General features: G+C 38.6%; 1 protein-coding gene across 5 annotated transcripts in view; it reads left to right on the plus strand.

Annotated features, from left to right (window-relative positions):
* Nucleotides 1-254: 254 nt before the first annotated feature.
* The window catches only part of LOC149313521 (threonine aspartase 1), an 84,619-nt gene continuing 57,146 nt past the window's right edge, over nucleotides 255-27,727 (plus strand). For 2 of the 5 annotated variants that reach the window (XM_089519247.1, XM_089519249.1), the window contains exons 1-7: nucleotides 255-397; nucleotides 5,010-5,229; nucleotides 7,640-7,707; nucleotides 10,869-10,937; nucleotides 20,128-20,248; nucleotides 21,392-21,476; nucleotides 23,769-23,848. In XM_089519247.1, coding sequence (XP_089375373.1) covers nucleotides 5,085-5,229; nucleotides 7,640-7,707; nucleotides 10,869-10,937; nucleotides 20,128-20,248; nucleotides 21,392-21,476; nucleotides 23,769-23,848 — 568 coding nt within the window. In that variant the 5' untranslated portion in view covers nucleotides 255-397; nucleotides 5,010-5,084. Of the gene's footprint in view, nucleotides 398-5,009; nucleotides 5,230-7,639; nucleotides 7,708-10,868; nucleotides 10,938-20,127; nucleotides 20,249-21,391; nucleotides 21,477-23,768; nucleotides 23,849-27,727 lie in introns of those variants that run through there. The other 3 variants (XM_089519248.1, XM_089519250.1, XM_089519251.1) reach the window with 3 other exon arrangements.

The following is a 27,727-nucleotide window of genomic DNA, read 5'->3' on the forward strand; positions in this document are numbered from 1 at the left end:
CCAGAAGAGGAGGAGCTCTTCTTCCTCCACTCCGGTGGCCAACGGGAGCCGGAAGTGTAGGTGAGTGCGGGACTCTGCCTGCGCTTTCCCCCTTTAGCCTCTTAGAGCGCGCGGGCCTTGGTGACGTCACGGGAGGGCGCCAGAGGCGCGCTTGTGACGCATTAAAAACGCGACCCGGTTTCATTGGGGGTTGCCCCTGGCAACGGCGGGTGGGAGGAGCCTGGTTGGGCCATGATGGAGGAGAAAATGGCGGCGGCGGCGCGGCCAGGGTAGTCCTCCTCCTCCGCCCCAGGAATGGCGACCCCAAGGCCCCCAGGCTCAGCCCCGGCGGCGGCAGCGGTGTTGCGCGGATGAGCCTTGCCTGGCCAGCGCGGGAGGGGCGGAGGCGATGCGGCGGGTGGGTATTCTGTCCCTCCTCCTCCTCCTCCTCTTCGCCCTGGCGCCGCAACAAACTACAGTTCCCAGGATTCCACAGCAACGCAGCCATGGCTGTGTGTCAGGTCTCTGCTGTGGAGGCAGCCTTCGTAGCTCCCTGGCCCTTGGACGGGGACGGGGCTCATCTGGATTGGAGCAGCCTCCGCCTTCATGACGGTTGTTAGGGGTTGCTTTTTTAAACATACACATTGTGTGTCTATGGGAGCAAGGCTGAAGCTGTGTCGAAGCAGGATGACCTGTGGTGTGCATATCATATATGTGTGTGTGTGTGTGTGAAGATACAGTATATATGTATGTGTGTGTGTATATATTATATATATGTGAATATACAGTATATATATATATGTGTGTGTATATATATATATATATGAATATACAGTATGTGTGTGTGTGTGCATGTATGTGTATATATATATATGTCTGTGTGTGTGTGTGTGTGAAGATACAGTATATATGTATGTGTAAATGTATGTATGTATCTGTGTGTATGTATATATATATATATGAATATACAGTATATATGTATGTGTGTATATATATATATATGAATATACAGTATGTGTGTGTGCATGTATGTGTATATATATATGTGTGTGTGTGTGTGTGTGTGAATATACAGTATGTATGTATGGCTATATGTATGTATATACACAGAGAGAGAGAGAGAGAGAGAGAGTTGGCCCTTCTTATACACAGTTTTTTAATACACGGATTCAAGCATAAACAGTTTGAAAATGTTCCAAAAAAGTATAAATTTCAAATATCTTATACATCTGTATATGTGTGTGTGTGCATATATACACACACACACATATATGTCTGTCTATATATATGTATATATGTGTGTGTGTGTATATATGTTCATGTATGTATAGTGCATGTGTGTATATGTGTATATATATATATACATATATATACATACACATACACACACACAGTCGCCCCTCCTTTCTCATGGACTTGAGATCTGCGTTCTTGCTTATACATGGAGGGGCGACCTCCATTATTGTCAATGGGGCTTGAATAAATGCAAGGCTCCATTTTTGGGGTGGGGTGTCTGGAAAAGATCCCCCACAAAAAGGAGGGTCAACTGTGTGTGTGTGTGTGTGTGTATATATATATATAAAATTATGCAGTACAGGCTGTTCTGTTGTGACACAGTTTCAATCTTGCACACATTTTAAATTTAGATTTCAAAGACATAGCCGTATTCGTCTGGAAATTCAGTCTGCAAAGGGATCTCGCAGTACCTTTGAGACTCACCGAAAGAGAAGTTGGTAGTAACAGTGGGGCCTCGTTCTCCGTTATCCGTGGACTTGCCATCCAACAAGTCCCCCTTGTCCCCAGTGGCAGCACATGCACATGGCCACACCGCCATTGGGGACAACAGGACTTGAGCTCTCACGGATGTTGATACCTGCAGTGGGAACAGGTCTCCCACAGATCTCAGTGTGTGAGCTTTTGTAGGCTTGATCCTCCTTCCTCAGATGCATGTAGATTACACTGTACGGTTTTCAAGAAGAAAATCACCTCATTTGAGATATGTTGCTGGAGAAGAGGTTAGAATCATACTATTACAAACAGCTTCATTTATATACCGCTTCATACTGAACTAACAGTGTCTAAGTGGTTGACAACTGTAAGCTAATTGCCCCCAACAATCTGGGTACTCATTTTAGCGACTTCCTCGGAAGGATGCAAGCCTGAGTCAAGCTTGAGCCCTTTCGCTGGCAGTCCAGAGGTCGCGCCAAAGCCACACTCCATTCCTAAGCACTGGAGTGCAGCTTTGGTGCAGCTTCCGGATTCTTAGGATGCATGCATCATTTAAACAGCATACCTCCAAAGAGACCCAAAGCAGCTTTATTGTGGCAGTCTGTAACAGGCCATTGTAACGTAATTACATTACATTACCATGTAAGGATGTGAGAACTGGACAGTTAAGAAAGAAGATAGGAAGAAAATCAGTTCATTTGAGATGTGGTGCTGGAGAAGAGTACTGAAGATTTTATGGACAGCCAAAAGGACAAACAAATGGGTCCTAGTGCAGACACAGCCAGAAATCACCCTGAAAGCCACTAAACTGAGGCTGTTGTACTTCAGAGATATCATGAGAAGGCTGATTCACTGGAAAAACAATAATGCTAGGAAAGGTAGAGGGAAATAGAAAGAGAGAAAGGCTGCATGTCAGATGGATAGACTCTATTAGGGAGGTCATGGGTATGGGTTTGCAGGACCTAAGCAGAGCAGTGGCGGACAGGGAGTCTTGGAGATGTCTCATCCTCAGGGTCACCATGAGTTGAGATTGGCATGAGGACGGTTAACAGGAAGAAACAACAACAAACAGTTTTGCATCTGAGGGAAGTAGGCTAGAGTTTACAAAAGCTCATGCTGTCGGCTTATTTCTTTCATTTTGTCTCAAAGCTGCTACAGAATCCTGTTACATTTTAAACATATTATTTTCTTGATTTCACTGTCAGCATTTAATCTATTACATTCTGTTTAGTTCTTTCTTTTCCTTGCATCCCTCAGTTCTACGTTGATGGCCTACTATGTTCTTATTTCTTAAATCCTTTAGCCATCATGCACATGTTTACATCAAATATTCCTCTTATTTAGACAACTGAAAAAATATATAGTATTGTACTTAGTGAAACGCAGAGCGTTAAAAAAGCATATATATAAAATGCATAAAATATCGGATTCAGGGAGTATCTCATCTCATAAATCTATGTGTACCTTCTATTGAATTTCTGTATATTTTATATGTGTATGTGAGTGTCATCTTTGCATATATCAAAATTTTGTTAATTTTATTTCACAAAGGAATACCTGCTTCTCAACTAGAATTTTCCTTCCTATTTCTGTTCTTTTGATTTGGATTAAGGGTATAGCCACACTGCAGAAGTAAATCAGTTTGACACCACTTTAACTGCCATCACTCTATCCTATAAAATCTCGAGATCTGTAGTTTGGTGAGGCTCTCTGAGAGACCAGGTTGGATACCTCACCAAACTACAAAGCCCAGGATTTTGTGGGATAGAACTGCAAAATGAGACTGTTTTCGCAATTAATCTGTAGAGTTTAGATACTTCCAGATTGTCAAGAAATAATGCAATAGGTTGAAAGGTGCTGTTCAGCAATTTAGCTTCCTTTAAAAAGAAATTGTAATTGAAAATGGAATGGTGGGAAGACATGGCAAGTTTAGAACAAGCTTTGCCTGGAATGACTGATTTTTGGAATAGAGAAGATACTAAGTAGGAGCCACAGTGAAACGTTGGGAGTATATTTCTAGCGCTTAGAAAGGAAGGTTTCTGCTAACTTGGAACAGCATCATTAATTATGCTTTGCCAGAGATTTGGTGTTTCATGGGAGAGAAGAACCCTATATTTAGGTGGCTGTCTTATTTCCAAACTGATAAGATAGCAACCCAGTCCCCTTTCCTCATCTAGGGAAGGCTTATGCTTTCTTGGTAAACTACATCTTCTTCCTAGATGTTAATGTAAAAACAAAAACCCTATTTGCATAATGTCTTTTCTAGGACAGCTGAGATGTTACAGAAGTAGTGCATAAGTGGCACAAGCTTTTCAGTTCTCCAAAACAATTTATTGGGCACAGTGGTACAAAAAACAGGGGGAAGAAACAAATAGTACAAAATATATTGGTCGTTGTGTGTCTTTGTAGCTGGAAGACAGGGAGTGCAGGTACAGTGAGGAAAAGAGGGTTTGAGGTATTTAGCTTCCTGGGATGCACCGTTAATGGTGAATCATCAGTGTTAGTCCTCAAGGGGTTTTGTGGAGCCTTAAAAAAAAGAAGTATGTTTCCTAATCTTTCTATTCGGATTTAAAAGCCATCTTATGTAGTACAATATACAGTTGGCCCTTCATATCCACAGATTGTTTTTTAAATCCACAGATTCGTGCATCCGTGGCTTGAATTATATATAAGCAAACCTTGATTTTGCTATTTTATATGAAACACACCATTTTACTATCCATTGAATTTTATGGGATTATAGTATCTATGGTGGGTTCTGGAACCAGACCCTAGTGGATAGCAAGGGCCCACTGTACATGTAAATTAAGACTACTGTACAGTTTTGTTGAATATGTAGTCCATTATCTGTACCATATTGCTCTTGGTTTTGATTTTGGTATGGGGCAGAGGAAGAAGCACATTACAGCCACTAATAATCTATAATTATGTAATTTTGCTTAATACATTGGGCATGGTTGTAAATTGCATAAAATTAACTTGCTTGAAGTTTTCCCCTCATTATTATGGTGCCCTGGTGGCGCAGTGGGTAAATGCTTGTACTGCAGCCATTCACTCAAAACCACAAGGTTGCGAGTTCAAGACCAGCAAAAGGGCCCAAGTTCGACTCAGGCTTGCATCCTTCCAAGGTCACCCAGACTGTTGGGGGCAAATTAGCTTACTTGCTAATGAGCTTACTTGCTGTTCACCGCTATGATCTTGGAATAGCGGTATATAAATAAAACAAATTATTATTATAATTATTATTATTATTATTATCATTATTTTAAAAGTATAATATATGCATATTATTTTGCTTTCAGGAAGTGTTGTTCCCTTCTCCTTTTGTCTTTGGATGGAAGCATGCTTCCTTCCACAGAAGATGGTAACCTTGAACTATGATCATGGAAAAGGGAATAAGCTCTGTAGAAGTTCTTCCCTCCAGATCTTCTCCCACCGCTGCAGTAAGGGTGACGGTGAATGAACATGAAGCGAAGCAAGCTCAGAAAGTGAGACAAGTGGGATTTGTACTTGTACATGCAGGTATAGACTCATCTTAATCAACAGAAAGGTGGGGTGTTCTAGAACATACTACAGGTTGAATCTCCCTTAACCGAAATGCTTGGGACCAGTGCTTTGGATTTCCCATTTTTTCAGATTTTGGAATATTTTCATATGCATACATAATGAGATATTTTGGAAATGAGTCTAAACATGAAATTAATTTATATTTTGTATAACCTTATACACATAACATGAAGGCAATTTTATACAAAATATTTTAAATGATTTTGTGCATGAAACATTTTGTGTACACGAAACCATCAGAAAGCAAAGGTGTCATAATCTCAGCCACCCATGTGGACAAGTTTGGATTTTGTAGTACTTCAGATTTCTGTATTCTGCATAAGGGATACTCAATCTGTATATGATACTTTGAGGAGCATGTCGGATGTGGATACTAGGAAGAAGTGAATAAGCAAGTACCTTGTGACACATTTCCTCTGTAGATTTGCACTGGGCTATGGGCTTGAATTCTAGTGCTCTTCTTGTATATCGTCATCATTATCCTTTTTCTTTTTGTCCCAGTCCTCAGAGAGTAGGTGGTATAAGATGCAGATGTTTGCAGGAAACATCTCATTTTAAGTCTTATATCCTTTCCTCTTTTGAAAAGTGACTTTCTGAGTTCTTGCTGGTTGGTTCTACCTCTGTGGTTTGACCATGTTGCTTTTGACAAAAGGTGAAAATGGGGGAATTCATTTCTTTTGAGGACTAGATTCTCTTGGGGTCGTCTTGAGGCTACAGGCCTTTGATGGGCAGAGCTGGAGCCAAAGGTGGGCAGGGATGCTCCCTCCTTTTCTTAGCACATTCTTTCTCCATCTTCTTCCCTAAACATCAAGATTTTAGGAGGACAGGTTGACCTTGCTAGAGAGCATTTCACATTGGGCAGATTTGTTTGAAATTAGTCTGAAGGCTGTAGGTTGCCCATTCTTAAACTAAGGCATTGACGTGATCGCCAAAACAGTAACAAACTTAGTAAATTTCCCAGCTTCTTGTCATATGTATTATTATTATTATTAAACTTTATTTCTAGAGCGCTGTAATTATATATGTATTTAATTAACTTAATTAAATTTAAGATACTAGCTTAAATTTAATAAATCTAAAGTCTTGTTTCATGATCTTTAAGTTTTAGAACTATCTAGTTACTCTGGTTTGGCAAAATTTTTAGTTATTCCTTTTGCAGAAAACTAAGCATAAGGTGTATAAATAACCTGCTGTTCTACTATCAGTTTTGGAAATATAAAGCATTTTGCAGTATGAGGTGAATTAATGTAGATGTGAAAAACTTCAGTTGGTTGGTTTGTTGTAAAGCAGTGGAAGCAAGAGTGGGAGTTACTATTTGGGAAACAAATGCTCTGGATATATGCAAACTGACATATATAGAATGACCTGCCACTCTCTGTTGTGAAGAAGCAAACATCGCAGTGGATATTAGGCCTAAAATATCTACCATGCAGTAGGGTAATCCATCATGTGCAAGTGCTGTTTTCTTATTTTTAGGCATGAATAAAAAATAATTCCATGCAATTATGAAAATCCATTAGCAGTATTGTGTAGTGGTCTGAGTGTTGAAAAAGGATTGTGGAAGACTCAGGCTCAGATCACTCAGCCAAGGTAATTCACTAGGTGGACTTGGGCAAATTACACTTTCTCTGCCTTAAAAGAAGCCAGTCGGAAACCTCTGAATAAAGCTTGCCAAGAAAACCTTAGGAGAGTTGCCATATGTTGGAGTTGACTTGACAGCACATAACAACAGAAATAGCCCCATGAATTCAGTTCTAAATTTCAGGTTGGATATTTTGTGTAATCCTTTTAATTTGATGTGTGCCCGGGGTTAGACTGAATAAAGTAATGTACAGTTGTGATCCATAAGAAATTCATGTAGGTGTACATCAGCCCACACCACTCTGTAAAAGACAAAATGTTTTGTTCAGAAAGTGAGAGTATGAAACCTATGGAGACAAATTCCAGATCATCCCTGTACTCTGGATGTTGATAGGCCTTTATCTCTGTGTTATACAATAGAAATTTGAGTTTTTCAAAGAACAAAATATTGTCAGCAGCATGTATGGAGAAGGCTTTAATGTAGAGGAAGGAATGTGTAGCCCTCTGTAACAGATGATGTTGAGCTGCAACTCCCTTTAACCCTGGCCAGTATAAACCAATAGTGAGGAATGCTGGGACTCTTATTTCACAAGGTCCGGAGGACAGCACAATGTCCCCCCCCCCCCCTTCTAATAAGATGGTTGTGGGTTTACAAACTTCTTATAGAGAATACCTTTGTGCTGTGCTGTGTTTTAGGGAAAGGCTAATTCTGTTAACTTTGTTTTTATGTACTTGACCCAATTTCCTTCCCATTATCCCAAACCCCAAATGTTCCTGATATTAGGTGCAGGGTATCATTCTGAATCCAAAGCCAAAGAATATAAGCATGTGTGCAAAAGAGCCTGCCGGAAGGTAAGAGGTGGTCAGTTTAAAAATTCTTTCAGTTTACTTGTAATTATCAGAAATTATTTTAAAATGTTTTTTTTAAAAAAGGGGGGAAAAAGAAAGGTGATTTTCAAGCTTGACAAGGACTGTATTTAATTTTTGGAGACACACAAACATTTCTTCCCAGAGTGGAGAAATTATAATACAGGTTGAGTATCCCTTATCCGAAAACCTGAAATTTGAAATATTCAAAAATCCAAAATTGTCCACAAGGATGGCTGAGATAGCGACACCTTTCCTTTCTGATGATTGAGAGTATACAAACTTTGTTTCATGCACAAAATTATTAAAAACATTGTTTATAAAACTACCTTCAAGTTATGTGTATAAAGTGCATGAGAAGCATAAAATAATTTTGTGTTTAGACCTGGGTCCCATCTCCAAGGTCCCTCATTATATGTACGTAAATCTTCCAGAATTTTTAAAAAGTCCAAAACACATCTGGTCCCAAGCATTTTGGATAAGGGAGACTCAACCTGTAGATATCTGATTAATTAAAAAAATTGTGACAAATTTGTGTGTGTGTATGCATAAGAATGCTAATTTAAACAATTTTAAATGACATTATATTTTAGTGACTTGCCCTTTTAACTAAAATTCCTGAGGAAATTGTCATTTTGTGCTAAACAAATAAATGAAATATTGGTGCTACTTGGTGTAATATTTCACTTGAAAATTGTAGGTGAGTGTGATAGGACTGTTCGGCCATCTTCTTCAGTTCCTGGAAGTGTCTTATTTTTTTCTACTCTTTTATCTCAGTTATACAAGATGGTTTTTAATAACCTTTGGATTTGTGCTTTTAATTACAACTCTGCTTAGATTGGAAATCCTACACAAATTTAGCTGGGACTAAAGCATGTTGAACTCAGGCTGCACACTACAGAAATAATCCAGTTTGACACCACTTTAACTTCCATGGCCAAATGCTGTGGAATCCTGAGATTTGTAGTCTGTTGTGGCACCAGAGCTCTCTGACAGAGAAGGCTAAATGTCTCATAAAAGGACAATTCACAGAATTCCATAGCTTTGAGCCATGGAAACTGTGTTAAATCCCGTATCTGGTGTAGATGGCATTGCTTTAAATAGTGAACTGTGTTTCAGCTACATACAGTGGGCCCCTTGGTATCCATGGGGGATCTGTTCCCCCTCCTCCCCAAAAATCTGTGAATGCTCAAATCCCATAGTGCAGCCATGCCACCATTGGAGACAATAAGACTTTACCCCCCTCAGCTTCCCGGAGCCCGGGGTTTCTCCAGCCCCCCAGAATGGAGGGGTTCTGGCTGTACCAGGGCTGGGAGTCCCCCAGACAGGGGCCTCCTCCTCCTCCAATTTTTCCTATTCTTTCTATTGCCGCAGCCGCCATGCAGTTGCGGCCACTTTTTTCCCTCCTCCTCCTCCTCCTCCTCCTCCTCCTCCTCCTCCTCCTCCTTTTTCCCCCAGCCATTGCTGCAGCCATTTTTCCTTCCTTCCTTCCTTCCTTCCTTCCTTCCTTCCTTCCTTCCTTCTCCTCTTCTTCTTTCCTTCCTCCTCCTCCTCTTTCTCTCTGGTTGCTGCCCCGGCCAGTCTTCCTTCCTCCTCTTCCTCCTCCTTTTTATCGCTGGCTACGGCCATGTTTCCTTCTTCCACCTCTTCTTCCTTCCTTCTTCCCCCTCCCCCCCATGGGCTTGCCATCCATGGATGCTTAAATCTGCAGATGGCAAGTCCACGTATACAGAGGGCCCATTGTAATTGTTCTGCTTTTTAGATCTGTGTTTCTACCAGAATGATCTCATCGCCACCTACTTTTTTATTTAGAACAGGGAGGGGGAGTTTAGCATTTCCAAATGTTGTATTCCACCTTAAGCATCATATAGAAAGATCTTGTAGCACCTTTGAGACTAACTGAAAGAAGCTGGCAGCATGAGCTTTTGTAGACTTCAGTCTACTTCCTCAGAAGCATCTCAAGTTAGTCTCAAAGGTGCTGTAGATCTCTCTACATACTGATTCTACAGATTAACACAGCTATATCTTTGAATTCCAGTTTAAGCAGGTTATCAGGAATCATGATTGTCATTCATGATCCAGCAACATCTGAGGACTATATTTTATCCGCCAGTTCCAAACTGCTTTGACATAGGCATAAAAATGCTTCTGTGCTTTAAGTAAAGGTCTTGTCTTGTTTTTGGCATGGGCTTCTTGAAAGAAGAAATTCCTGAACTAAGGAGTAATAGTTGAGAATGACGGATTGTGGAACCTGGTCAGGAAGCCATTTTCAGTCTGTAGCAGTCACAATCAGATATAAAATATGAGGTGGTCATCACATCATTCAAATTATTATAGATTATAGTTGTCTTCAGTGGTACAGGAATGCAATGTAATTGATAGGACAATATCCCCCTCCTCAAACATCTTGTTTACTTTTGACTTCTTTCCTTGGAATTTCATTGAGCTCTTGTTTAAGTAGATCAAATAAGTGTCCAAATGGAAAGCTGTATACAAACAGTATAACACTTCCTCCCCCCACTATTGTGATGTTATGTTCATTCACTGTATTCACTGAGAAAATCTGTTCCCTTAACTGTTCACTGCAAGGCCTGAATTCTGTTGACTCATTGGAGTTTACAGAATTGTTTGCTCACTATTCAGTAATTGAATGAGTGAGTCTACTTTAATTGATACTACTAGTAGGATTCAGATCTAAATTCAGATCTTAGGCCGCTCTGATAGCCTTTAGGGCTGAAGGGCGGGGTATAAATACCATAAATAAATAAATAACCCTAATTGATCTATAATGAAAAAATATTTTTCTGCTTTGCTACCCGTTGCATGCAGTGAAAAGAAAAATGTTTCTAGTTGTCTGTTCTTATAGTGTAGCATCGGTGTCTTCATGTAGCAGACTGTTTTAATGTGTGAGTTAGCAGTTATAATATAGTTGGAATTCTCAGTTTGTATAGTTCATGATTTGGAAGTTCATTCATTCTTAGAGCCGTCCCTACATATTTCAGGAAACTACTTTGAAAAACATCTGTTTCAGGACCAGCATTATAGTACTCACTAGGTTATAATTCACAAGGTTATATTATATAGAAGATTTAGTATGTGAGAAATTAAGAGACAAAATTTTATACCTTAAAAATTCTGTCTTCTAGGCGATTGAAAAGCTACAGGCTGGGGCTCTTGTAACAGATGCAGTGACTGCAGCGCTAGTTGAACTAGAGGTACTTATATTTATTCAGGCATTCACTCATTTGGTTGCAGTTTGTTAACCACATTTTTCTATTCCTCCTGTCCTGTATTACATGCATTTACCTTGGGAACCTATACATATGTAAGAGGATGTATATCTATTTTACTATAATGCTGGGACTCTTCATTTTCTTACTGTTTATTATTGCTACAGGTTTATTTTCTTGTGGAAGGTGTTTGGCAGATCACTCTGAGCACATTTTACCTTTTAACTCTCCCTTAGAGGTTAGGGTTTGCTTCTTCCTTTATGTATACTTTCAGCCTGACTGGAGAAGCAACAGTAATTTTATGAGCTCAAGGGATCTTGTCGTGGCAAAACACTGTATTGACCCTTGAATTAACAATAGGTAACTAGCTTTGTTAAAGAGGGGAGGGTTTATAATAGTAAATTAATTATTTTTAAAAATATATATATAGTTGAATGTCACTTTGATTATTAATGCCTTCCAGGTCACTCAGAAATACTATTATTTATTATTATTAACCTTTATTTATGAAGCGCTGTAAATTTACACAGCGCTGTACAAGCAATCTTTTTAGTTAGACAGTTCCCTGCCCTCGGGATTACAATCTAAAAAGACATGACACAGAAGGAGAAGAGAGTGGTGGAGGGAGAGGGTAAGAGGTCCAGCAGTTCCTCTCTACCTCTGAGGCCTGGACCAAGGCAGATGGACTGGAGGGAGGGCTTGGGTTCTTAATGGATGGTTAATCATTTTCCAGGGAAAATACATACTCTCAAGTAGGATAATGCATATACAGTACATAGCAATACAGGAAATGGTTTGATAAACAGACAACAAAAGAACACCAAATAGCAAGCGACAATTATGCAATGCTAGTCGGTAACTAGTAGGTAACAGGACTGGAACTAGAACTGTCCCATGGATTTCTGTGTTGTATTTGAAAGTGTAAATGAATTAATGGACGCAAATGATTTGAGAGTCCTTATAATGTTGTAGGCCAAAAACAGAAAATTAGTTACACCCTAATCTAGTGACTTCTGAGGTCACTACTTAGCCGTTTAACTGTAGTTTAGCAGGAGGTCTAAGTACTTTCCGATTCCTAAAAATTCCAAATAAAACAATTTTAGAAATTTATTGTTAAAATGCTTGGCAAAAGTTTGGCTAAAATTTGTGTATGAAAAAGAGATGTTTATGCAAGGTAGAATAAGTGACTGACAGTCCAACTTAATTTCTCTCCCCAGCCAGCGTTGCCCCCTTTTGTTGTTCTTGGTCTTTGCTTTCTTGCTTTCTTCATATTTTGGGAATTTTGCTATTGCTTTATGTGCTGTCTTGGTATGTGGTCCCACATCTTTCCTTCAGTTGTAGTTCACCCTTGTGACCATGTCTGTTAGGGGGAAAGGAGTGGCTGCATATATCTTTGTGGGCCTAGCGATCAGCAGACATAAAGAAAGGGCTTCGCTGCACATTCCTAGTGATATCAAAATCTCCCCGTCCCCCTCACCCCCAGGTGTCTTAGAGATTTTAACTTATAGGCATTTGTAATATTTTAAAATGTGCACCATGACTCAGCTTGCCCTTTAGTTGCCTGAATTTTCAGCCATCCAGATATGGGAAGAGGATTAGTTTATGTCTGCTCATCTCCGAAGGGCTTTAGTTCTGTGTTTGTTAATTCTTTTCTTTGATGATATTCTCTGGGGTGTGTGTGTTTTCCATTTTTCTAGTTCTCTTCCCAGTCATAGACTCACTAAACACTGTCTTTTATTTTCCAGTTCCTCTCACCTTTCTGATGGTTCTTTTGTTTCGGCTGTTGACAGAAGTTATAATTATTGTAATTAGCGGTAATCATATACTTACAAAAACTTCAAAATGCAGAGAGGTTGTGACTTGGACAAGGGGATTTTGGTCAGTGGGATTCTGCTCCTGCTCTTATCACTCCATTCACTATTCAACTCTCAAAATAATGGTGGCAACAATCCAAGCGTATCTTCTGAAAACACATGAAAGACTTATGCTAAAGCAAAACCAAGCCTGTCTGTGCCTTAGTGGATACCACTTAGGAAACCTGTAGTTCTGTTGTGAAAGAAAGATGAGCTATAAATTAAATAATAGGTATCTCTGCATTTTAGACTGATAGTAGTGGGAAGGAGGGGGATAGAGACATCATGGGGATGTTGGCTTAAGGAATAGATATAGACTTACACTAAAAAGGGGGCACAGGCTGAAGCGTGGTGTTCCAAAAGGGAGTAGCATGAAGAGGTCCTGGTTTAGGCACTGAATTCTTTAAACATTGGGTGTAATACTTTTTGGCGTGCATATTGTTACTTAGTATAACTTTGAGCCACAAATAGAATAGTGTTGACCATTTTAATATTTGTGCATTGCATGTAATGCCCTTGGGGGAGCAGGCATGTTTTCAACCGGATACCAGCACATGGCATGTTGCCCCATGCTAAAGTGACATAACTTTTTGTGTATATAGTCAGAATGAGAGGATGAACAATTGTTGGTAGAATTATGTAGTGATTAACTGTTTTTTTTGTGTGTTTGTATGTGAAATGTGTTTGTTTGGTACAGTCGGTCCTTCTTATACACTGATTTTTTTATACATGGATTCAAGCATCCATGGTTTGAAAATGTTCCAAAAAAGTATAAATTTCAAATATCAAACCTTGATTTTCCATCTTTTTATAAGGGACACCATTTTGCTATGTCATTTTATTTAATGGGACTTGAGTATCCATGGATTTTGTTATTCACGGGGGATCTTGGAACCAAACCCCAGCGTATAACAAGGGTCCACTGTATTTTATTTTATTTTTTTTTCAATTAAAAAAAAGCTAAAATGACACAACTTGACAGGACTTCTTCAAACTGAGACTGGGAAAAAATAATGCATCAAAAGAAAATCAAGAACAAGAATTAAATACAGTTCTGCCACATATTTCTGTTCAGTTAGAGGTTCAGTGCCAAATGGTTTGATAGTCCTAGCAATGTGGTTTGATGAGCCTGCAGCTTGAAACTTCACTGTTCAAAATTAATAATTTAAATTGTGAAAAACAGCAGAATGAAGTCTATCTTCAAAATGAATTCAAGGCCAGAAAAACAGATTTAGAAAGAGCTCAGAGTTTGGAAAAAGAACTAGAGGCATAGTATTGGGACCTGAACAATTCAAATTTCTGCATTCTGAAGTGATCTTAGAATGAATAGAACAGAGTTTACAGTGGGATTGAGGTTGGAGTTCACTCCATTGTAACTGGAACTGTGTTGGTCGATCTCTTGGTGGAATTGAGTCAGGAAAGAATTTTCTCTGGAAGAAAGCAATTTTGGGTACTTTATTTTTTCGGAAAGGTATGGTTTTCCTACCAGCACTAATAAAGTTAATAGGAAAACCATTGCATGCATTGGAACTTTTAAGGAGTCCCATGGTAAGGCTGAAATGTTTGAATGCTTTTATACCCTGGCTTTCAAAGATCAGATTAACAAAAGCACTTGAATGCAGACATGTTTTGTGTGCGATTAAGATAACCTGGGCTATGTAAGAAAATCTTTTTAAAATCACTCAATTTTGTTTGAAGGATGAGGGAAAGCGAGACAAGGAAAGAGAATAAGCTTTTTCCAGGCAGTTGCATCCTCTCATCTGCTCCCCCAACTTCTTATGGGTTTACCAATTACACAGAATTCCAGCCAGTCCAAGAGGCATCACTTCAAAGACTTGTCAAGGAGCTGGGGTTTCTATTGATCTTTTATGAGCTAACTGACAGTTTGCTCATGATATGCTGTGCTGTTTTTGTTCATTATTTTTTTTTGGTATGGAATGAACATACGCTTCATCTGCCAGACAATGTGGATCCACTGAGAGGCAGTTGGCTAGAATGTCTCTGATGCAGAGAGAGCAAAGCCAGGTCAAGATGATGAGCTGCAGTTAATTTTGAATAGTGGCTATATCTCTTAACCTTAAGGCAGTTGATGTTGATAGAAAGTATTTGCCAAAGAGGAGCTTAGTTTAAGTATTTTTCTTTCTTTCAGTGAGAAAAGAAAGTGTGATTGGCATTTGAAAACACTGCATGAAAGAAGCCTCAGCATATGAGAGCTATTTCACAAGCCGGTGCAAACTGCATGTTATCAGTACTAATGCAACCTTCTTCTGCCTACAGCATGCTCAGTAATCTAGGTCAGCAGAGAATTGTAGCATGCATTTCTTTATCTGTACAACTTCTAAGAATGTTTCTGAAGAATAGCAATCCTCTTTGCTTGCTGGCTGCTAGACTTGTTTATTTCTATTGAACTGCTTTCTGAACTAAGCCTTGAGGATGGCTGACCGTTTCCCTTAGCTCTCATTAGCTCCTTTTTTTTTTCTAAGTGAAGAGAGTGCTATTTTCTTTATAGGATAGTTCTTACATTAACATAGTTGGGATGAATGGGAATTCTCACCTGAAGAACAGCAGGGAAGACAGTGATATGCATGGTTGCTGTAAATGAATAATCAAAATTTAAAGCAGCAATTTTATGTTTTAATAAGGCTTTTTTGTTTAGCAGTAATAATCACAGCACATAAATGTGAAATAAGTGTCTCAGACCATCCTCTCCCCTAATCTGCATGCATAGTTTGTCCCAAAGTATTAGATGGACAGCTTAAATACGCTCCTGAAATTAATCCTTACAAAATACCCTGTCTTGTATTCATTCAGTCTTCTCCATTCTTGTTATGATTATTAGCAAAGTTTAGAGAAAAATCAATTTTTCCAAAATTTTGCTCTGATTGGATAACTTGAGCTATATGCACAAGATCTGTTAGTCTTTTTGCTGTGCCCTAACACAGTGGAAATAGTGAAGTAGTAAGGAAATCTGTTCGTTGAGTGTAGAAAAGCTGTCTTTCTATGTGCTAGGGAGAAGTAATTTTGATATGTTGCCTGGTTTCTGGGCCACTGATTTTACTAATGTGACATTATCTGTAGAAAGTACTAATTACTATAGGAGAGGTAAGAAAAGAGCAGCCAGAGAAGGAAGGTTAATTTAGCCATTTATTTTTATTTATTTATTTCAAGGATTTATATCACACCTTTCTCCCATAATGGGAGTACCAAGTACCTCATCCTGTGTTCTGAATGTTTGAACTATTATGATTTTGTTTTCAATAACATGGACGTAAAAGGCCATAATGGTCATGGCTTTTTTATTGGTCCTCAAACAACAAGCAAAAATGGAACAATTCTGTATGTTGTAGCAGCTGAGGAAATTTACTTAATGAGTTTTTTAGCACTTGCCTTTTGATCTGATATGTGCTTTGCTGGCTTTCAGCTAGCTGTGAGATAAGTGTGGAGCCTTTTCATCCTATACATATGGATATCAGATATCAGCCATAGAGGGTCTTTGAGCCTGGATGCTGTTTTGAAGAGAGCTTTGTTACAAGGGCAGATTTATAACACTTGTGTTTTGCAGTTGAGAAATCGGGAGATGTTGCAGTTTATATGGTGCTGTAATGTATTCATGTTGTATAATAGGATTTTGTGATTGCTAGTGTCTTAAAAGCTCTTCTTTTGATGGCTAATGCTACTTCATTAGTTTTTATTATATGCTCATTAGCTCCTGACAGTAAAAGAAAAATGGTAGTTTTACATTCGAACCATTATGATACAATTAGTTACTCTTCTTATACACCACAAAGGGGATCATTCCATTCACAAGGAAGTGGGTTTCTCTACATCTAAAAAAAGAGATACGTGCGCCCTTGCTTTACGTGGGGATCCATTCTGGATCCCCCGCGTAAAGCAAATTCTGCACATGCTCGAGCCCCATTTAAATGAATGGGGCTCGTGCACGTGCCGCCCCTTCCTCCCCGCGCGGCTTTCAGTGTATGCTGAAAGCCGCATAAAGCGTGCCTGCGTGTGATGCGGGCGCACTGTATTATAGGTGAGCATGCTTGCTTGTAGTGATTGTACATCAAGTAAGACTATGGGCCTGAACAGACCACCCCTCTTTTGTCACCGGATTGGGGCTGCGGCGACTACATGCTGTGGCCCCAATCTGACATTTCTGCGGCACAAAAGGAGCCGCTTTTCACTGCTTCTTTGCTGTTGCACATGCAAGTGCTGTGCCAAAGATGCAGCATGACACCGCCCACCGTCTGATCAGGTGGGCGATGTGGGGTCAACATATGGGTGGCCGACGTGTGGATGCCAAGCCCCCCCCCCATCCCAAATCTGGCTCTTTATGCCGGTCTGTTGAGGCCCTGTGTTATCCTACAAAATCCAATGTGGTTCATAGTTCAATAGCAGTAGCAATAGTAAGTACATATCTATACCGCTTATTGCACTTATGCACTCCCTAAGCGGTTTACAAAGTGTAAGCTAATTGCCTCCAACAGTCTGGGTACGCATTTTAGTGACCTCGGGAGGCTGCAAGCCTGAGTTGAGCTTGAGCCCTTTTGCTGGTGTTGAACTCGCAACCTCATGGTTTGTGAGTGAGTGGCTGCAGTACAGGAATTTAAGCACTGCGCCACCGGGGCTCAGTCCTGGTTCAGTCATAGCATATGGAAGAGAAATACTTCTGGGGCCTCTTATTGCTTCCAGAAAGGCCAACAGCAATCCTACCAGTGATGGGGAGGTCCAAAGATAAATGAATGACCTTAACAAAAGGATGTTTTACTTGCAAGCTTCTTGTGATGTTACTTCCAGTGAATAATTGGAAATAAGAGATTAAAAGATATTTAAAAGTTTGAAGGGATTGTATGGAGTTGAACTTGGCAGTTTGGTTGCCTGTTGCACTGTTTATTTCAGACTAGACATTTCTAGAACTGAGCTGTGTTTTGTTTGCATAGCAAAATGTTGTTATTAATAAGAATACCCTTTAGTCTCAATCTATATTCATAGTACCCTCAATCTTCCTGATCTTTCATAAATGGTAATATTGCCCTCCCAAAGTTCCTCACCTCTGGAGCCAGCAGTAAGAAATACTACTACTACTACTACTAATAATAATAATCCCCATTAATAGGTGATCCATAGGTGCAACTTAGATTGCATCATACTCAACATTTATCCTGCGTAAGAGCAAACAAAGTTGGTCAAACACTCTCCATATCACCAAAATATTATTCAGCCCGTGGTGAAAGCAAAGCAATATAATCATTTGGCTGCAAAACTGAGCTAGAATGTCAAGAGTTGAGTAATTTTTAAAGATTTTCCAGTGGTGATTAAATGCAGATAGAAAATGTTGTGTGATTGTAATACAGCCAATACTTTTGCAAATGCATCTTAAAAGTAAAATATTTTAGAAATGAAATTTTGAGTATTGAGAGAGAGGCTGAGATGTAATTGCCTGCCTATATATAGATGAAAATGGTTTGAATTATCTGTTCTTGCTATTGGAATAAGTCAGTAGTGCCAATTTTCAATCACCAAGCATGATGATGTTTATCTGAAAATTACAGTGTTGGCTGACAAATGTTTTGCATAGATTCTCTTTAACTTTCCCTTCTTATCTGTATAGGTTCATCTTACTGGTTCCTCAGAATAGATTGTGGTTACACTTTTTGTTGTTGTTGCAAAGTGGTAAAGAATGTAAAGTAAGACTTTAAAAGGAATATGATCTGTGATAGTTGATGAGACTGAGGAGAGAAGATGAAAAGAGATGACAGTACACATTTTACATGGTAGTTACCAGTTCTTTCAAGCAGATTTGAGACTTCAGTTTTCCTTTTCCTTAATGTTTGTATACTAACTGTAGGAAGCCTGAAAAATTAAAGTCTCAACTTGCCTTATTCCTTCTCATATAATTTATTGTTCTTCTCTTATGTGCCAAATGATTGTGTCTGGAATAAACTAATTATAATTAGATCCCATTGAAGTCAATGTGAAAAATATCAGGAACTCAGCTAAATTTCTTACTGTGATGGAAAATGAATTCAACTAATTTAGTTTGGATTCAGGCCAAAGTGTTTCAAGTACTTGGTTGTAACTTCTGAACAAATTCTGCCAAGAAAACCACATGATAGATTTGCCTTGAGAGCCGCATTGTGTGGTGGTTTGAATATTGGACTATGACTGATGACCAGGGTTCAAATCCCTGTTTGGCCATGGAAACCCCAAGCCACACTCTCTCAGCCTCAGGGAAAAGCCATGACAACCCTCTTCTGAACAAATGTTACTGAGAAACTCCTGTGATAGGTTCGCCCGAGGGTTGCCATAAGTCGGAAATGGCTTGAAGGCACCAGCAACTAAATCAAGTGATCTAGATAAGGAGTGTGATGATGAGAGGATTCCCTTGTATTACAGTACATCATTAATCTTGGTTGCTTTGTAGTAGTGGGGAATAACATTTTAACTCCCTATGGGAGCCAATTAGCAGACTTGTTTTTCCAGCCACCTTTAAGAAATGCAAACATGTGACATGGCAACATGGCATATATGTATTTAATTGACGGACTTGGGAGAAACCATTTTATTCCTCAGTTTCGGGAATGTTATCCCTTACGCCTCTCACTTTGGGAATAAATTTCAGCATATTGCATTGCTCCTTTGAAATCTGGACTAAAACCTAGGGTACATTCACTGCTCCTCTGACATGGAAGCCACCAGCCACTACTGAATTTTATTACTGATATATGGCTACGTTGACTTACTTTTGTGTATAATAAACAGTGGAAATATATTTTCTTCATAGGCACACTTTCTGTTCATCATATTTTATTTATATCATTTTTTGTCCTCATTTTATTAGCAAAACAGATGAAATCTTCTGGATGGCTCAGAGACATAATTGTATGTGTCAGAGCTATGTCTAGTTTATCCAGTGTAGTCTAGAAATTAATTTGCATCATCCTTCTACAATTTCCCATCAAAGTACACCTTTTTTTGCAAATACTTTGGAATTTGCCATTATTCTGCTATCCTGTATTGTTTTGGTTTTAGGCAGGCATTCAAATAGTGTATCCAGAAAGCACCTCATTTCACATGAATTCGTTTTCAAGACAGATCACTTAGGTGCTACTTCTGCCACTTCTAATTCCTTACATACCTTCTGCATGTGCTCTTTCTTTTTCATGTGCCTCCTTTTTCTCCTTTCATGTAAGGAAGGTTCAGTTACAATTACTAGGCTGAGTGGCATATGGTAGGCAGCCAGTTGGCCTAGTAATTGTTATTTGACTACTGTGTTTGATGGATGTTTACCTTGATTCATTTTTCTTTAAATTTCTTTATAGGATTCACCTTTTACGAATGCAGGAATGGGGTCTAATCTAAACCTTTTGGGTGAAATAGAATGTGATGCCAGTATTATGGATGGAAAATCATTAAATTTTGGAGCAGTTGGTGCCCTCAGTGGTATGTTGATCAAGTTCTAAAAGGTGAAATGTTGACATTCATAAAGGTCTTTTAGTATGTAATTAAAGCTATCTTTCCCAACTCAGTGACTTTGACTTCCACATGTGTTGGATTGCAGCTGCCATAATCTTGAGAGGGCATGGCAAACACAATGGCCAGCTGACTGGGGATGACGCATTTGTCCAACACATCTGTTAATTCGGCAATACCACTGTAGTCTGTAAATATTATATTGCAACCAATTAAAATGTTGATTGAAATTACGCATAGTGTTTCAGATCACCTTACTTAAGTATAATGCTATAAATACATAGAGCAAAAATAAGCACCGTGATTCGATTCTAGTATTGCTCTCATTTCAGTGGAGTGAGTAAGGTGGAAAGCATGTTAGTCAATATTGGTTTTCAGATTCCCTGTCACCCTGCTTTTCTCTGTACCCTGCAAATCTGCTCCAGAGTTTGGCAGGCCTTTCAGAACAGATTAAGCTATGGCTCTGGCAGGTTGGTAGAGGAATCCTCTCCCCTCTCTCCTTACTAGCCAGAGTATCCTCCTAAGCAGACGTCTACTTAATAGCATCTCCCAATAATGGAGTGGGAGGACCCTGGACCCAATCTGCTATCTTTTAGGTGTTGTGCAAAGTGAAACTTTGGCCGCAGCCTTACTGTTCACTCCCTTTGTGATCACTATTTTGATCTTTGTGGCAATATTCCTCCACACTATTGACTAGATTTGTATTATGGGGATTGGAGTACTACCATATTTTCTGTTTTTAAGACAGTATACCATGAAATATGTTCTACAGATGCATAACTAGTACATAGTGTTGTCTTAATCACACAGTAAGTAGTCTTACATGCTGTTGAGTGACTTCAATTTTCACAAGTCCAGATAAAAATAAAGAGTTTCTCAAGTATTTATGTATAACATATATAAAGTCTAGCAGAATCTCTTAGGTCACAGTTGTGGGCCTTATTCTGCATAGTATTTCAGCCTATATTTTGGTGTAATTTTATGGTGTAATTTTATTTTTCATTTTCCAGGCAGCCTTTCAGTTGGAGCATGAGTCTGCCTTTGATGTTTTTGTTGTAACAGACTAACACAGGTATCCCCTGACAATGTTTTCAAACCATTCTTGTCTTTCAGGAATCAAAAATCCTGTTTCTGTGGCAAATAGATTGTTGTGTGAAGGTCAGAAAGGCAAACTCTCTGCTGGCAGAATTCCACCCTGGTAATTACTTTATTCTGCTTGTTTCTTTGGTGCTGTGATACTTAACAGTGTTTGAATGTGTTCTTGAAAGATTTCTAATGTTCTTTCATGAACATCAGTAGTAATGTGCTTTTAAGATGTGGACTGGCTTTACTCCTCAATTCTTGTAACATCTTGTGTTCTTATTATAGCTGCAAATAGAATAGAGTATTAAGGATAAAAGGCCCTCCGTTTGAGCTTATTTTTGTGGTTGTTTATATAGATATTTACACTGTAACTAAGCTTTTATTTCTGATGTTTTGTTCTTGAAATATTAAAGTCCCATAAATCAAACCTCAAAGCTAAACATAGCTTGTTGTTGGGTAATCTTACATTTATGCTCTCCTTTTACTTCCAGATTTTTAAAGTTTTAGCATATGCTGTTTTCCTTGAGGAAAATATATTTTCAAGTTGATTTAATATTTGTGGAAAGTTGAGGGTAAGATGAATTATGCTTGTCCTTTGTAATTGTAATGATTTTTAAGTGTGGAGGGGGAAAAGCAAATGTATGAGCATTCATTTCAAATGGGCCAGGGCATAGGGTTATCTTAGATTAATAAATAAATGTTCTAGATAATTTATGAGAAGGGGAAGACTTGTAGTTGGCATGTTTTGCCAACGTGTGGGGATTTAATTTCAAGAAGCTTTGTTGACATAATTTTCCTATGCTTTCCAGAAACCTTTAGTAAACTCAGAGGCCCCGTACAGACAGGCCAAAAAAAGCTGCTTCAGGTCACTTTGGAGGTATGCTGTTTAAATGATGCATGCATCCTAAGAGTCCGGAAGCCACACCAAAGCCATACACCAGTCCTAAGGATATGATATCCGCCCACCCTTCCAGCCCTAGCTTCTTAATCTGGGCCAGGCCCGATGGTGCTGGGCCTGCATGTCTTCCTCCATGGCTGGATGGCACCAGATGAACTGGAGGGAGGACTCTGCTTCTTAGAAGGCACTTGGAAGGCAGAGGTCCAAAGTATGGTTGTGTGTGAAAAAAATGTTTGGGGACTGTAAGCTGTCCACACTTTAACCACCCCTGTTTAGACATACACTATCTTTATGTGAATTTGATCAATTTTGCAAACATCAGTCAACTGTGAATTGCTAAAAGATATACAGTAACAAACTCAGAGCTAAATCCAAGTCAGGCTTATGTAAAGTAAGATCATGGATATGAATCGGACTTGTTGGTAGGGTTGCCAGGTTGAAAACTGGAGACAGCTCCTGTACCTTTAATGGTTGCGTTCAATAGGGAATTCCAGCGAGTGTTTCATGTCACACAACCAGGTAACTAGCAGCACTTGCTGAAACTAACTCCTGTTCTTTTGCTTTTAATAGGTCTTCCCTAAGTAGGTTTAATGTTGAATTAGCTGAAATATTTTTCTAAATATGTGTGTGCATATAAATGAGATATTTGAAACTATTTTAAGGCATAGCTTTATTTTCCCTGAAATAAGATCTGTTTTACCATTTATTAATCCCTACTTTCTCTCTTAAATTACATTGTCTGTAAATAGAGATTGCTTATGTGGGCAGCAGTCTTAAACATGCTTACTGAAGAGTAAGTCCTAGTGAACTTGCAGACCCTTACTTAATCAGAATGATTAGAATTGTTCTGCAAATGCTTTCCAAGTACAGTGGACCCTCGCCTTATGCAGGGGATCCGTTCCAGACAGCCCCCCCCCCCCCGTGTAAGGCGAATTCTGCCTATGCTTGGGCGTGTGGTGGCGTGGCAGCACGCCATGGGCGTGCACCCCATTGATCTCAATGGGACATGCTGCCCCTTGCGCCCCGCGCAGCTTGCACACGTAAGCTCAAGCCACGTATAGCGTGCCTGTGTATAACGCAGGCATACGGTATTCAGTTATTCATTTAACATTAAACTTTAGCATATATGTTATCTAGTTGCTGAATTGTACCCTTTTTCTTGATTATGGCACAGAAAATGTGGCAAGTAAAATAAAATACAGTCACGGATTTTTTTATACACGGATTCAAGTATCCACGGTTTGAAAATGTTCCAAAAAAGTATAAATTTACCTTGATTGTCCATTTTTTATAAGGGACACCATTTTGCTATGTCATTATATTTAATGAGACTTGAGCATACACCGATTTTGTTATACACGGGAGATCTTGGAACCAAACCCCAGCGTATAACAAGGGTCCACTGTAAATAGGTTGTAATTGAGGGGCAGATTTGAAATATGTTTCCAGCAATAAACTTTTGAGTAACGTGTTTGTTTGCCCTGCCCTTTCTGTTTTCCCTGTTTCTAGTTTTTTAGTTGGTGAAGGAGCCTTCAAATGGGCAGTGGATCATGGGATACCAGCCTGTCCTCCAGGTATCATGGCAACAAGTGAGTAAATGGTTGCTAGGAATTGTTTGGGGATATTTAAAGCACATGGTCCAGGAAACATTAAAATCAGTAGGACTTAAGTAAACATGGAAGCATTTAAGTATCATTCAGGCATGGTTGCATTGCATGTGTTTTTTGTTTTGTTTGGATTACATGTAAAGATTATTTGAGAAGTTAATGAGCTGCAGTTTGATTTGTAAGAAGTTATTAAATCCTAGTAGTTTTGAACGGATTTGGCAGCTTCACTTTTCTTCAGTCAACTTTTTTTGGCAAATACCTATTGCAAGGGAAACACGTGCAAGAATTGCGGAGTAGTTTGGATCTTCTTGTGTACTAGAGATGCAAGAGGTTGAATAAAATGCCTTGTCTTGAATGCACCTTCTTTTGAACACTGATGGAAACAGCATTGTTTTCTGCACATATGAGAATTCAATTTTCAAGGAGGAAAACAGGTAGAAAGCACATGCTCGTATTTTTAAAAGCCCAGTGGTTTATGTTATGTCCACCTCAAGAATTCATGGATATTTGTATGAAATTGCTATATAAAATCTGGTTCTCTAATTTTGTTCCTCTACTTTAAAAAGTTTCCACTTGCATCAAACCTTGCATCATTTTGTGCCTGTAGCATTCTGTGTCACTGCTGGTTTACTATTTTCCATTTCCTGTAGCTTCATTTTCTACATTCCTGCTCTTTCATTAATTTAACTTATTAAATGTGTTATAAAATACTTTTTCTCAGCATTATGTAGCTTCAAATAATATTAATGACAGCCCTGCAATTAGAATTCCGTGAAAGTAACCAACAATTGAAACTCTATAAACATTCCAACGGAGCATAAAATGTAATATGGTTGGGAAAAATGAAAACACATTAAAATTTCACTGCATGGCTTAAAATAATAGACCTTAAGCACTATAAAAACCAAGATAATCTGAAGGCCTCTTACCTAAGAGAGCAACATAAACATCAGATAGCTCACCTTGGCAGGGAATTCCAAAACCAACCTCCCAGTCTCAAAATATCTAGTCAGTATGTGACAGCACACATGTTTCCCCTCATTATAATTAGGGACACATTGGTTGGGAAAGCTTCACTGGACAACTTTGAGAAGATGATGAAGGAAAAAAATTGTTCCATCACTGTTCAACGCTTGTGGACAATTGAATTTACTATGAGTTTTTTTCCATTTAAAGTCTAGATGTTTCCTTTTTTGCCTTGTTGCTATCATAGCTCAGCTGCACATCAAGGAAACAGGTTCTGTGAACCAGGACAACTTGGTTGGAAACAGTCGTGTCAATTGCCTGTATCATCACCTTGTTCCACGGACTGAACAGGGCTTTGGCAGCCATACCTGCCGGAAACCCTCCCTCTCCCCATGAACCTCTAGGCAGGGACAGAGGAAACATGTAAAATATGGAAAGCTAATAAAAATTAAGCCTTGAAGTCATGTGTTCATGTTGAGGAAAGCTTGGAAATGATCTACTCTGGTTTAGCATTTAAAATTTAATTAGCTGTTGAGTGAATAGTTAACATCTGCAGCCCATCCATGGTTTGTAGAAGCTACAGTGCACTGTGAGCTAAAATCAAGACACTCATGCTATTGTCACTTCTCAGTAGGAAAATATTAATACTCAGGAAGCGTCAGTATATAATAGTATATGTTAAATAATGTCATGTTGGCCTTGTTTAATCTTTTTAATTGTTATTTTTGTTTAATATTTATTTGATATTTTACTGCTTATTGTCATAGTGTGATCCTTTCTTGGCATATTGGGCAGTCTTATATGTCATAGGTGCAAAATCTATTTGTAGATTCACTCTTAGTGCTGTTGCAGTCAATTGGACAGGAGATACATTAATTAATTCATATTCCGTGCTCTTCCTGGTGTTCTACGTTTTCCAAAGTTTTTATCCAGATCCTGTTTATAATGACTATTTGCCATGATACTCCAAATGCTTAAGACATTTTCTGAGCCCCTTTTCCATGTAACCTTGTTTTTGGAGAGCCATCTCTGTAATATATTGGTTATTTATTACTCTCCTCTTAGCCACTGTGTCAGAATATTTTTTTCTGACATTTGAGAGAGAATCCTGCTTTATTTTTTGTTACCTTATTGTTGTCTTTGATGTGCTGATTCTCTTGTTCCACATGTGATTTTACACTGTAGTGGTATAAAGGTGTTTTTTAATGTTTTTTCCAAACTGTGCTAGGGGCCTAAAACTTGAAAATATGATCATTATTATTTCAGGTAAGCATGTAGTAGTAATAATCACTTTGACATAAAAAATGAAGTTGTGATCCAGGTGATCTGATAATTTCTACAAGATGTTACTCAAATTGACTGGGAATCATGGCATAATTTAACTTGCTACTTCCAGTTTCAGTAGATTCACTGAATTAATGGGAATTTATAAAGTTAGAACTTAGTAAATTCCATTGATTCAGTGGGTTTTCTCTTTTAAGAGACTAGCAAGTCCATAGCTTTTTTTTCCCCTTATGAATCCATGTTTATTAAAACTTTGATAGATAATTCCCTGTCTTAGCTGGGCTTCTCTGGTATATCTGACTTCACTTTTTAGGGGTTAATAGACTATATACTTTGTTTATTATGGGCATGAATACTCACATGGTGGCTTACAAGTCTTACGCTGATTCATCCTGACAAATAAATATTTTGTATCAATATGCTTCTCTTATATTCATACACATTCCTACAACTTAAACTGTGAACTATTAGAAAGAGAACCATATGGGTGCAGTGTACCTTGACCGGAATTTCACTTTTCTGATATTTACTTAATTATTTAAATATGTGCTGCCTTTGGTTGTAAACTGCCTGCAGCTCTAATCAACTTTAGTTTCTCATGGTTAATGCTGCCGTAATGACTCTTTTGTAATGTTTCCTTTACCAGTTGCATTTTTGCCTTATCTGCCTTTGAAGTGAGCCTGCATCACCTACTCTTTTTCAGTAAACTCCATGAAATGACTGCCAGGGGGTGCTGTGTGACTGGTCAGAGTTTGCCTGTGTTTTGTGAACATTAGGAACATGTCTACTCCCCTTTATCACACAAATGTTCTGGAGCTGGTAGCATGTTTTGTTTTATTTTTTTATATTTTGAGGACTATATTAAATATTAAAGCTATAATTGCTTTAGTGCTGGTAATAATACAGACACCATGAAAGCTCATGATCTTTGTTTGTGAAGTCTGTTCTGTCAAATTTCAGTTTGCTACTGTTAGAGGATGAATCTGAATAACATTTACAAAAACATAGAAGTAGAATTAAACTTAGCTGAAATAAAGCTGAGGGGAAGCAAAAACAGCACTCAGGAGGCTTTGTTAGTTTTTTTTAGTACTGTAATAAGAAGAAGCATTCATTCAGTATTTTGCCTTAAGGTATGGATATTTTAGGTGTCAGATAAATATTCTTGAATAGGGATGTAATACTTCACCAGTTTTCTTCTGGAAGGAATCAACAAGCTATTTTAGGAATTTTTTTCCTGCTGCAAAAATATCTGTGTGAACTGATTTGCAATTCAAGACTTACTCTGCACAAAATTTGAATGTGGTTGTTTTGCACAGAAGTCAGCATTTTCTTTGTAGGTAATAGCACTATTTTGCCCCCAGGTGTGCCAGAGACTGGCACTGTACTTGTGCTCATTGGCAACAATTATTTCTTCTTTTCTTGGAAACTTGGTATGGACCAGCATTTTATGACTGTTTATGGCCCAGCACTGTTCCATCTATTACCATGTTGCTTTTAGTAGCACTGCATTAGATGACTTTTCACCAATCATACTCTTTGGGTCTGATATACCGCAAAAGGTATGGTTGAGGATAAAATATGCAGGAGTCAAAACCCTAACTTGATTTCACT

This window comes from Sceloporus occidentalis, unplaced genomic scaffold (genome assembly GCF_023333645.1).
Source record: "Sceloporus occidentalis isolate IW3139 unplaced genomic scaffold, rSceOcc1.0.p SCAF_4, whole genome shotgun sequence".
NCBI classification, from domain to species: domain Eukaryota; kingdom Metazoa; phylum Chordata; class Lepidosauria; order Squamata; family Phrynosomatidae; genus Sceloporus; species Sceloporus occidentalis.